Source organism: Fusarium oxysporum, chromosome 13, assembly GCF_000149955.1.
Source record: "Fusarium oxysporum f. sp. lycopersici 4287 chromosome 13, whole genome shotgun sequence".
NCBI classification, from domain to species: Eukaryota; Fungi; Ascomycota; class Sordariomycetes; order Hypocreales; family Nectriaceae; genus Fusarium; species Fusarium oxysporum.
In genome coordinates, this window is record NC_030998.1 from 1,739,213 (window position 1) to 1,751,499 (window position 12,287).

Here is a 12,287-nt window from a genome sequence, read left to right on the forward strand (position 1 = left end):
CAACCATAAGATCCTGAGCAAATGGTATCACCCAAGGCAAACCAGCCACTGTGGAGCGGTACATCCATGTATTGTATTTGTACTGTACGGAGTATCCTCTCCCCATGGAGGTGACATCATAGAGGACGAGTTGGGTTTGTGGAGGTGCTGGACCCTGCTGATACCCCGAAATCCACCAGAGTACATAGATAAAAAACAGCTCGATCCCCGGATCTTTCATGCTTCATCAAGATCGCCATACCACAACGCCATGTATTCACTCACATCACCCTATCTTATTCCCTGTCCCGCTTCACCGGGTCAGCCGGTACAGTTGAGAGCTCGATGTCAACGTCGTCGCTGTCAGCAACAACGTCCCTCCCGCACAGAAGTCGGCTCATCATCAAGATCACCCGTGACAAGATCAAAACACAAACAGGCACATATACAAGTAAGTGACACTTACCAAGACTATATACGTTTACTTACAAAACCAGCATGGCGTCCAATCATCTGAATGCGTTGGCCATCCGCTCGGCGATGTCAGTGTCTTCCAAACATCGGCTATAGCGTCTACATTATCCAACGAGACAGAATCTTCTCATAGTACATGTCACGCCGATGCGCCATGCCATCTACATGACGATCAAGAAACACTGCATCGTTCGCAACACACACGTTCGCAATACACAAGCACACAACAGGGGACTATCAGCAAGTGTCAAGATCTAGGAGTCTCACACAAGAGGAGCCGACGGAAGAGTTACCAGTCAAGACAATGTCACCAACACCGACAGGACATGTGGCGCTGGCAGGAGAATGCCCTACCGGCCAAAATGTCTTGCACATCCTGCCATACTAACACGACGCCACAATGGCGTCAGGGCCCGTCAGGACCTCGAACGCTATGCAATTTCTGTGGTCTAATATATGCGAAACGACAACAGAAACACCACGCCGGAGCGTCAAGTCACTGCTTTAGCTCCGACTAAAGCACGAATGTCCACAAGAAATTCGCTGTAAGAAATGCAGTGGTGTGATTGCGAGCTCTTGGGGACTGTGTTATGTATCTACTTTTACGATTATATGTCTGTTTAAGCAAGGGAGCAAAAGAAAAGGAAAGGAAAGGAGTTCCGGGTCTCTTTACGCATATGAGTTATCAAAAGGCAACAATAGCAATACATGTAATACACGAATAATTACTATAGCTTCTCAGTAACATGCCTCGGAATTAGGCACAAGATGATAAAAACTTCAAAATCTTGTGAATATGGAGACTTGGACAATGCGACAAACAGACAGCGAGGTCTCCATATTTCTCAAGGGTCTAGGGGTCCAAAAGGGTTCTAGGGTCCATGCGTCTCAGGGTCTCACGAAAGACACTAGCAAGGGAATGTGATCCACCTGGACCAACCAGACAAGCGACAGCGACGGAGAGGGCTCCGGAACCTTGGCTTTACTTCAGGGGGGCCTCGTCTCCTTTGAATCTATGAGCTCTGGATGACGAAATGGCTTTTTGTGGTTTGCTTCGCTGTACTGCATTATGACCCCCCAACAAATAGGGTAAGGGGAAGAAAACCAGGTTTTTCTGTGCCCTGAACTTTGACTGTAGCGCGAGCCGGAGGGTAGCTCCGCGTGCGGAACAGGCCACATTTACCTGTGGCATAGTGCGTTGTCCCTGAACAGAGACTAACTTGAACAAGCAGTTTTTTTCTCTTTTGTATTAGGCAGCTGGATGAGCCGTGGTATTGTGGCGAATTCCTGTAGTAACTGCGAAGAATTGCCACCATGGTCGGATGGGATTTTGACGGAAAGACCATGGACGGACGCGCTCGGCAAACGCGGGAGAGTCTCCTTCAGCTCAACGTCTTTTAGTGTCCCTGGGCCAACGTTCTAGACCGTCAAAAGACTCTACCTACGGCCCGGGCCCAGACTTTCTGCTCATCCTTTCCGGCATAGTGCATCTTCATCCATGGCCAATCATCTCTTGTAATGCTCCCTTAGCTTCCGTCGTGGTGGCGACACATCCAATGATAACAAGAGAAGCTTTCCGATTGACTGTTGCTTAATTCTCCCCTTGGGCTTTTTTCCCGCGCCTTTGCCTCCCCTCAGTTCGACGACGAGTTTCAAGCCTATCGTCAATCCAACAGGACAATGTCGGGCGCCAGGGACCCTTATATATCTGAAGACAGGCGTGAGAATGAGACTTCTCGGTACGTCTTCTTATCGCAGCCTGTTCATGAACACGCCATTGCGGTACTTACCATGACTTCGCAGGTACGATGAATTGCTGCGCACAACATGTAGGCCTCTCAGCCAGATCAGTGCTGCGGGGCCTGAAAAGTCGCCGGATTCTGTCCTCACGGGTCTCGCACAATTGGCAACTTGTCAGACGAAAACAGAGCGCTCGCTTGTATCGCTATTTGACAAGACCAGGCAGTACATAGTCGCGGAAGCAACACCTTCAACGTCACTCATAAACAGCTCATCGTTGGACAACAGCGACGATGAACTTTTGCTCTGCGGGACGTATATCCCCCGCACCGATGGCGTCTGCCACTACACCCTACGCGCTACCGAGGAGGCATTAGATACTCCTACGTCGCAAGAGCTACCGGTCATCGCCGTCCAGGATCTGGCCACGGACCCGAGGTTCGCAGCCAGCCCATACTGCCGTCCTGGCAGCATCGCCAGGTTCTACGCCGCCGTGCCTATACGGTCTCCTCGGGGCATCAACATTGGAGTCTTGTGCGTCATGAACTCTACGCCTGGTGGGGTCTGGGAAGAGAAACACTCAAATGTCCTCCGAGGGCTGTCGCAAACAATCATGGATCACCTCGAGGGCAATCGAATCAAGCATTCCTTAAAACGCAGCACGGCGATGAGCCTTGGGCTTCAGAGGTTCACTGAGAGGGGTTTGACTCCACGCAAAGGTTCACTTCAAGATTTGCATCTCGGTGCAGAGCATCAAGCAAGTGGAGACCAAACGCAAAACAATGATGGGCATGCACCGCTGGAGATTCCTAACTACCAAAGCCAGGAACACACGCCATCATATCCATTTCTCATAGCAGCAACTGTTATTAAAGAGGCTCTCCACGCAGATTACTGCGCCTTTTTCAGAGGAGATTCTCGGGATCTCCCTCTAGTCCACTCACCCGAAACAGCATCTCAGTGCGACTTCTCCCTCGATGGGTCATGTCCACCTCCACGCGTTTACAGCAGTGCGAGTGTAAATGAACCCCCCACTGCCAAATTCCAACCGCCTTGCCAATTACTCGGATCCTCCAACGGCCTTGGTTCAAACTCCACTCAAGACGTCAACAACATTTCACAAGCGCTTCTTTCTCACATGCTTCGACGATACCCTGAAGGTTACATATTTGACTTTGATTCACAAGCTCAGCGATCATTCACCCATAATACGAGACACTTTGGCTCAGATCTTAGCCAACCAGAGCAGCAGCCATCACAACAAAATGCCCCTCCAAGAAGCGACCATGAAAGCTATGAGAAGCGGGAACTACAGGAAGCCTTCAACGGAGCCCGATATGTAGCTTTCATCCCTATATGGGACCCCCTCAAAGGCTTACTTTCCATCGGCGGGTTTGCTTGGTCAAGGGCACCTCGGCGTGAGTCCGACAGAGACGGAGAACTGCCGTTCTTCAGGGCCCTCGGAATACTGGCGGCATCAGAGGCCTTCCAGATAGAAACCCTGGCGGCCGACAAGGCCAAGTCAGACGTTCTAGGTTCGATATCTCACGAACTACGCTCGCCGCTCCACGGAATCACGCTAGGCCTCGAACTGCTCAATGACTCTGGGTTGGGTGCAGCGCAGCAGAACATCGCTCACCTGATTGGGACATGCTGTCGTACTATGCTCGACACCACAGAGCATTTACTGGATTTCACCAAGGTGAATCAGTCGATGGGATCAGATACCACGAACGACGACAGCTTAGAAAGATCCAAGATGGGCATTGTCCCCCCGAACAGGGAGCAAACCGTGAACAAAACGGTCCGCCTGGACCAGATCGCCGAAGATGTAGTGGAGAGTGTTTATGCTGGCCACAGCTATCAGCACGCATCGATCGCTCACATATTCAGTCCCTCTAAGAGCAGAACAAGCACCGACGTTGGAGTGATGCGACGAATGGACTCCATAGAAGCCGCTGAAGCAAAAGCCATCGACCAGAGGAACCAACCTCAAGACGGTGTGGTTACCATCTTTTTACTCTACGACCCGACGCTCTCTTGGAGCTTCCAAACGCGGGCCGGTGCGATCCGTCGGATTATCATGAACCTCCTCGGGAACTCACTAAAGTACACCTCTCAAGGCTTCATCAAAGTCTCGATGGTACAATCTCAGCCACAAGGTGCTTTGGGCGGCGAACGCATGATCGAACTGGCAGTTGAAGATACAGGCCGGGGAATCAGCGAGGACTTTCTTCGGAACAACATCTTCAAGCCTTTCTCTCAAGAGGACCAGTTATCTACCGGGACGGGCCTGGGGCTCAGTTTTGTCCAAAGGATCACATATCAACTTGGCGGCACGATATCCATCAACAGTCAAGTTGACGTTGGCACTAAAGTCACGGTGTCGATACCCATGCTTCCAGGCACAGGCTCTCCAGCATCCGAGTTCGCGGTCTATCAACAGAGCCCATGCCACGGTCTACGCGCCAGACTGGCCGCCCTACCTCAAAGCCTCGGAGCTACACATCATGGGTCTATGACCTCTAGAGCTTTGATGAACGAGCTGTGCTTCGAGCATCTAGGTATGGTACCAGACGCGCTGTCAGGGGTGGAACGGTTAGCTCCCGATGTCGTTATCGTGCAGGATAATTCAGTGAGCAACCTTTCAGAACTAGCACAATCATGGCCCGATGCACCAATGCTGGTGGTGTGCAACAACGCACTTGTCGTTCAACGATATGAGTCAGCACAGGTATCAACTGGACGCACGAGATTATGCGACTTTGTTGCCCAACCGTGAGTCATCTTGATTTGTAAAATGCTCAATTTCGCTAACTGGATCTAAGCCTCACTCCGAACAAGCTAGAAAGGGCAGTCTCCAGAGCCATCACCTTCTGGGCCGAGATAGAAGACAATCCACATACCCCGGGAACAATACCACTACCAACGCCCTCAGACATGGTATCATGTAGCCAACCACCAACCCCTGCCGTAGAGAGCCCCCTGGGCGGCCTCGTCCCAGCGCAAGACTACTTCCAGACCCCACAGTTTCTCCTAGTAGAAGATAACCCCATAAACCTCAAGATGCTAACTCACTCTATGAGGAAACTCCAAAAGCCATACCGCACCGCAGTAAACGGGCAGGAAGCGGTGAATGCGTATAAAGAGACGCCGGGGCAGTTCAAGTATGTACTTATGGATATATCGATGCCAGTGATGGACGGCCTAGAGGCTACGCGTCATATACGAGCGTTTGAGCTATACAATGGAATCTCCGCCTCCAAGATCATAGCTGTAACGGGGCTTGGATCTGAGAGTACGCGGGAGGAAGCTACAAGAAGCGGTGTTGACATTTTTATTACAAAACCTGTCAAGTTGCGTGAGCTGGAAGTAGTTATTAATAGTTGAGGAGGAGATTTGCTACACAAGTGACATTTTCCAGGAATTTGCCCAGGCTAACTCGACAGAACAGGAGGGGAACACAAAGATATGTCTAACTTGTGTTACCAGCGACCTCGGCGACCTTCAAAGACTCAACATTGAGCGTATAAAACTCAGATAGATGATGCAGTCATGAACTGCAAGTATCGTAGAAATATGACAAGGCTTGCACTTTGTAATGAAGCTCTAGCCATGCTGCGTCTTGAAGCGTGCCACTGGCAGGTAGATACCAAGTTACGATGACGAAGATAAAGTATAAACAATTCAATGGATAAAAGGTTGACTTGCCACGGAATACCAACGCTTCAGTGCTGAAGTCGTGTTGGGCGGCCGCAGAGTTGATACTCAATGCGGGAGGCCGACCAACACAACGTGAATAACCAATAGGCGCCGCTGATACGAAACAAACAGTGTCCCGAGAGAAAACACCTTTCATGAATACTCTTTGTTGAATGGGGCTGGTGGGAAACACCATCGTTTGCCATGCCACTCTTAATAACCCTGTTTTATTTAGGGAGTCTCTCAGGGCAGCATTTTGTCGTGCAAACGGCCGGTGATAAGTTGTAGGCGGCGCTTTGCATTTTCCTGATGTTACAGCTGTTTGCCAGTGACAAGTGACCGCCATTTTCGTTGGCACTGGCGCACCTGCGAGCGGCAGTGCGTGATGTTTACTCTTTCGTCATTCATGCAAGCTGCTGCACCCCTCTCTTTTCCTCGCCATCTCCTCTCTCTGGTATCTCCCCTCTCATCTCCTCCTTCCAAGATTCTCGTTCTTTTCTTCTCATCCCAGCCTCGCTGACACACTCGACACAACCAGCATCAGGTAAGTTGAGAGGCCAAGCTTCGACTCCCAGGCGACACCAACGCTAACCAACTCACGACCCAGAAACAGCCAGCGATTGACCCACCATGCCAGGCAAGAGAGGAAAGAAGCCGCCCCGCTCGTGGTCCATGTTCCCCGATCTCCACGACCGAGTCGCCGACAAACTAGAGGAAGACCAGCTCGACTACACCTTCTTCGAAAAGGACGAGGATCTCGGCGCCATCCGTACCTACGACACCAATATCATAGGGCGGTTCGTATGCCACAACAATAAATGTGACTCTCGCGGCTGGAAGAGCATGATCGTTGCCATCACGATCCGCGAGTACTCCCGCAACCGCTACAATGTCCGCGTGTACCACCAGCGATGCATCGAATGCAACCACCTGAGCAAGCCGAAGCTCAAAGAAGAGACCTACGTCGACAGAGTCACATACCGCATCAAGAAGTGGAACGGAGTTGAGGTCGAGATACCCAAGTACTCCGACAAGTCCAAGGCGCCTCACGAGGAAGACCACTGCGAGGGATGCAAGAACGGACACTGCAAGAGAGGAAATCAGAACAACGAGGGCGACATGTATTTCGCTTGAGCTGGCGGTGACTTGGCGGTAGACGTTGGGTTTGCACAAGCAAGACATCTAGGATATGGCATGTCCGACATTGCCTGTAGCTAAGATCAAGTTTGCCAACTTCAATTGATCGGACCAACTCTTGAATCATTTACGATTCCCAGTGACATCGCATGAGGCGCACTTTAAGCGTAGACCAAGAACAATTGAAGGGCTGTTGGCGACACAGAAAAATGTTCCATCCAGGTTGTGAGTGGGGATTCCATTATCTGTAGCAGTTCACTCGGCTTCACCAGCATAACTTTACAACGAAACAGGTATAGGGAAGGCCATATCATTTCAATTCAGATTTTACAGTCGCATCAATGTTCTCACAAATGAGCCCCGGCCAGTCTCCCCTCCCGATTTGCCCAGCCCTGATTTCGACCCCGCAACCAACCCAGCAGCCCAGATCATCAGTCAACCACAACATGTTCTCTACAGCCAACAGAACCAGAAAAATAAAGGCACAGTAGGCGGTGGAAAGGGCAAAAAAACATACAACAGCGGGGATTCGCTGGTCGTCACCGACCCAACTACTAATCCGCCCCTTGCAGGCTTGACTATGGGAGAGCGGACGGGATCCCGTATTCTACTGCAGGTATGGTCGTATGTGACAGAATATGCTGCCGTTGGGACTCAAGAGCACGGACAGATAGTCCTCTGTAGCCCTCCTAGGAGACAAGTAAATCACCAATCACAGAGAACCATAGCAACATGATATACCTGCACCCCATCCCCAAGGTCCTTACAATACTCAACATCCTGTCTTCCTGGGTGTTCTTCACAGAAATGTTCCTGATCACGGCACCAGATTTCTCCTTCACATCATTCTTATACTTACAGTCCTCACCCTACGTCTTGATATCATACGTACCATGGCGAGACTGTACATCTCGCAGAGCGTCGGTTGAAAAGGTAGCAATGGGGACATCGGCTGGATCTCAAACCTCGGGGGTACCGGTATAAGGAGCTTTGTTTTCGTGTTTGCCTGTCTCTTGCCTTCTTACTCTCTGGCCTATACTGCTGTATCACTTGGAACATTCACCTCTGACAAGAACCTATCCCCTTCGAGCGACTTCACAACACAGGACAAGTGTAGCTATGTCCTGTGCAAGTTTATTAACATAAATATCTCTATACGATAGAGAGAACTGCCCTCGCGATAGGAATTCGTTAAATTAAGCACTTGTCCAGTGAAACAAGGCAAATAACTGTCAGACCACGGCTACACGCTTCCCCGCAAAGCTAATCTTTCTTGGCCGCTTTCGCCGCTTCCTCTTGCTTCTTTACCACACAAGCCTCACAGTCCTCTGTTACGACTTCGAGAGAAGGATATCGCAAGGGACATGTTTCGGGACTTCCTTTGCTCTCTCCACATTCTTCCACTTCATGCTTAGTCTTTGGGGTGCTGCTGCAACCGCAGACATAGGTAATGTCCCTGATCTTGCACATGGTTGTGTTTTGTTATCTTTCTCGTGGTTTTTTGGGTTGGGTGGTTGGTACTTGGTTGTTGGTAGCACTCGTGCTTGAGGAGTTGTTGTTTCTGTCGGGAGAGAGGGTTTATGTACTGCGATTTATTTCTCCTGTTCAGTCACTAGTTCAATGACAGTCCCACAGGCTTGCGGTGGTATGCTGTTAAGGTGCGGTTTTTGCATTGATTGTCGTTGAGTGTTGACTGTTCGTGATACTTAGTGACCGAAGCATCACTCGCTGTACTTAGCCCATTGCTCCGACTCACGCAGACCCATAAAATTATATCAAACCTGTGAGTCTCAGAATTACAGCACCCGTTGCGTAGTAAAGCTCTACTCATCTGACCTACGGACCTCATGGATTAGGTGTGCTTAGCGACGGGTTGTCCTTTGTAGAGGAGCTTGCACGCTTGGTGCTTCATAGGTCACGTTGATTGCGAAAGATTTAGTCACATAGATCTTACAGGCTGTGAGAAATGAAGGGTTTTCATTATACCTTGTGGTTCTTTGTTATTTAAAGGTATCTCTTTGTAAACAGCAAGACTTCTAGCACTTAGCAACCTCTACCCCCTTACTTACGGCGGTATACTTTTCTCGCCAAGTCCTTAATATCTCTCTATCTATAAGTCTATATATCTATAATCTATATATTTATATAGCTATAATATATATTTTCTCTTTCTAAGTTAAAGGCAGGTACTTAAGTCTTTATCTTTTAGCTTAAGCTGGTTTACTAGGTAATAATATTCTTATTATATTTTTATCCCTCTGTATTTATAATAGTATATCTTAATAATCTTATTTGGTTAATATATAATTATTATATGCTAGGTAAGCTATTAGATATTACTTCTTTTCTTAGTTAAAAGATTAAAGTATTTTAAGTAAATAATAGAAAAAGCTCTTAAGTATAAATAATAAGAGATAATTTTCTTTCCTTTAAGAATAAATTTTATATATTATTAGAGTTTAACTTAAAAAAAGATATATTTAAATTATATTATAATAATCCTTTAATAAGCTATTTTAAAGTTAAAAAAACTTAAAAGTTAATTTAAAAAAAGCTTTATTAAAAGGGTTTAAAAATTAATATTAAATAATATATAAATATATATAATATTTATTAAAAAACTAGTATAATTAATAAGTATATAAGTTAAATAAGTATATAATGTTACGACCCTAGCGGTTACATCACGTGTACCTCATTATTTTTCTCCAATCACAGGAACGGACCCACCACCTCACATTGGACCGACCTTCCAATACTTTCGGTCCAAAGATAAGATAAGGACCGACGACTCTCGTTCAACGGTCCTACAGACCGATGCATAAACAATATCGGTCCTGAGGGGACCGACGCCAGCACACTATCGGTCCTCACGAAGACCTCTAGTATATATACACTCCTTTAGCAGTAGATAGAACTTAGCTCACCAGCTATCAATAAAACTTCTTTACATTGATCAAGCCTAACACGCATTGAATCTACCATTAAGAGACGTGACACTTCGACAAGCTCAGCATCACGCCCTACGCCATCTGCCAACAATAAACCTAGCACGGCTTAGTTTATCCACAGTTGGGAACCAACCGTCACACGTTGATAGCTCTTGTTCAGACCGTACCGCGTAACGCTGAGCAATACAAACGCAATGTCTGCGAACGTCAACCCCGTCCAACAGCAGAACGCAGCTGCCAACCTTCAGGGTCACCAGCCTGCAGCACCTGCTAACCCTGCACCGGTCAATCGCCCGCCAACCGATCAGAACATGGACGACGCAGACGACTCTTCCCAGAGTTCCGACGACTCGGAGGTCGAACGACTTCGCGAGCAGCTCGGGAACGTCACCAATGAGATGAACGAAATGCGACAGATGCTGGAAGAATTCACCGCTCTGCAGCACCAGCAGAATCAGAGCAACAACAACACCCAGCAGGAGATGTACAACCTGGCCTCGGCAGCCAACAATGGGAGAGACCCAGGAGAAGTCCTCAAGCCTAGCCCGCCTGAGTACTTCGACGGAACCCCGAGCAAGCTACCCACGTTCCTTACTCAAAGCCGAGCCTTCATCACGTACTATCCGAATCAGTTTCGCAACGATTCCGCCAAAGTAATGTACATGGCAGGAAGACTCATCAAAACTGCAGCCCAATGGTTTCAACCCATCATGAATGACTACATGACAAACCCACCTTACAAACTACAACCACGAACCGCTTTACTCTTCGGAGAAAACGGACGTCACGAGATGGAAGAAGCACTCAAAATGGCGTTCGGAACCATTGACGAAAAAGGCCAAGCAGAAAGGAAAATCAAAACACTTAAGCAAACCGGATCAGCATCTACCCTAGGAGTTGAGTTTTTGCAACTCGCAAGCAAGCTACCCTGGGACCAAGACGTATTGATGTCATTTTTCTTCGACGCACTCAAAGAACAAGTCCAACAAGAATTATGGGAGAAAGATCGACCCAGGACATTGGTCGAATACATCAATATGGCAGTCAAAATCGATGACCGACAATTCGCATGGAGAACTCGTAACTCACGAGGAAACAAGGGACGACAAGACAATAAACCTAGATACCATGCCAACCAAGGGAGAACTCGACAAACTGACACGTCCTACGGCACCGAAGCAGGACCAATGGCTATAGGAATGACTAAACGAGACAAGTCCAAAGTCACTTGCTACAACTGTGGCAAGAAAGGACACTACGAACGAGAATGTAAGAACCCCGTCAAAACTAACCAAAAATACAGACCTGTTCCAGAAGGTAAGAAAATCAACATGGTCAAGAAAAACGAAGAACCTCAGATGGCAATCAAAACCATCAACATGACTCGAAAAGACGGATACGATATGACACAAGCAAAGTACATCAACAACTTCGATCCAACCCTCGATGTACACGACCCGTTCCTTAGCAAAGAAGAAACCCTCGAAAAATACTATTCCAAACTGGAACCAGAACAACGACCTGTTCTAGGACATACGGCCCCAACCACAGAAGTTCTCTATTCACGAAGCAAGGAAGAAAAAAGAGAGAAAAGAAACAACCGCGAACAGAAGAAACGGCAACAGGCCAAAAAAGACAAAACAATTGAGTTAGAATGGGTACCAGTACCCGAGCACAACCAACAACCCACCAAAGGAAAATCCATTTTTATGGTCAGAAAGGGAAAGGAAATTGCCCCTAAAACGGACAATGAACCTAGTACCAAGGAGGTCAACCAGGAAATCGACAACATTCCTGTCAAAGTCACCTCACGACGACCAAACCGACATACCAATGATCCCAATTACTTGGAATCCTGCAGAGTTCAAAGGGAGTCCGACGCCAGGAAACTCAGGAATAAGAACGAGAAAACAATCTGGAACACCCCTATCGTACCACAATACGATGAATTCAACCAACGTTTCTGGACCAACAAACACCAGAAATATACGGAACTCGCCAGGGAACGAGCCATCACGGAACAAGATGACGACATCTACATCCGAGCGTACACAAAAGAAATGTTGGAAGACCCTACAACTCCAGAAGAACGTATGCAAGCGGAAAAGGACCTAAGGAGGTACCCTAATCACCCGAACCACAAGCAGATATCATGGGTATCATGCACACGACACTACTGCTCGAGACACCAGCAAGATAAGATAGCAAACGATTGCTTCCCAGTACAAGTTCCGGAACATCAAGAACAGAAACCCTACCTGATAATCGACACAGTTGGGTACCGAGTTACAAAGAAATACAGGG

At 48.0% G+C, this 12,287-nt stretch overlaps 3 protein-coding genes and 1 non-coding gene across 7 annotated transcripts; 3 read left to right on the plus strand and 1 right to left on the minus strand.

Moving 5' to 3' along the window:
* The first annotated feature begins 1,852 nt into the window (after positions 1-1,852).
* On the plus strand, positions 1,853-5,930 carry FOXG_16932 (uncharacterized protein). Of its 3 annotated transcripts, XM_018396955.1 has the most exons (3): positions 1,853-2,192; positions 2,257-4,971; positions 5,022-5,930. In XM_018396955.1, exons 1-3 carry the CDS (start codon positions 2,134-2,136, stop codon positions 5,581-5,583), a joined length of 3,336 nt encoding a protein of 1,111 aa, XP_018257763.1. In that variant the 5' UTR covers positions 1,853-2,133; the 3' UTR covers positions 5,584-5,930. The 3 variants fall into 3 exon arrangements, with proteins under 3 accessions (XP_018257763.1, XP_018257764.1, XP_018257765.1); XM_018396956.1 differs by having other exon boundaries at positions 1,853-4,971; XM_018396957.1 differs by having other exon boundaries at positions 2,257-5,930.
* A 129-nt stretch (positions 5,931-6,059) lies between these two features.
* Positions 6,060-7,158, plus strand: FOXG_16933 (uncharacterized protein). Of its 2 annotated transcripts, none has more exons than XM_018396958.1 (2): positions 6,060-6,439; positions 6,509-7,158. In XM_018396958.1, the coding sequence occupies exon 2, from the start codon at positions 6,526-6,528 to the stop codon at positions 7,027-7,029; it is 504 nt and encodes a 167-aa protein (XP_018257766.1). In that variant the 5' UTR covers positions 6,060-6,439; positions 6,509-6,525; the 3' UTR covers positions 7,030-7,158. The 2 variants fall into 2 exon arrangements, with proteins under 2 accessions (XP_018257766.1, XP_018257767.1); XM_018396959.1 differs by having other exon boundaries at positions 6,377-6,439; positions 6,503-7,145.
* Positions 7,159-7,542: 384 nt separating this feature from the next.
* FOXG_22636 lies at positions 7,543-7,658 on the minus strand. Its single transcript, XR_001936446.1, has one exon. It is a non-coding gene; the product is annotated as a 5S ribosomal RNA (ribosomal RNA).
* A 4,074-nt stretch (positions 7,659-11,732) lies between these two features.
* FOXG_22637 (uncharacterized protein) lies at positions 11,733-12,098 on the plus strand (the record flags this gene model as incomplete). The annotated part of the gene is made up of 1 exon (XM_018403041.1): positions 11,733-12,098. One exon carries the CDS (start codon positions 11,733-11,735, stop codon positions 12,096-12,098), a length of 366 nt encoding a protein of 121 aa, XP_018257768.1.
* Between the last annotated feature and the right edge of the window lie 189 nt (positions 12,099-12,287).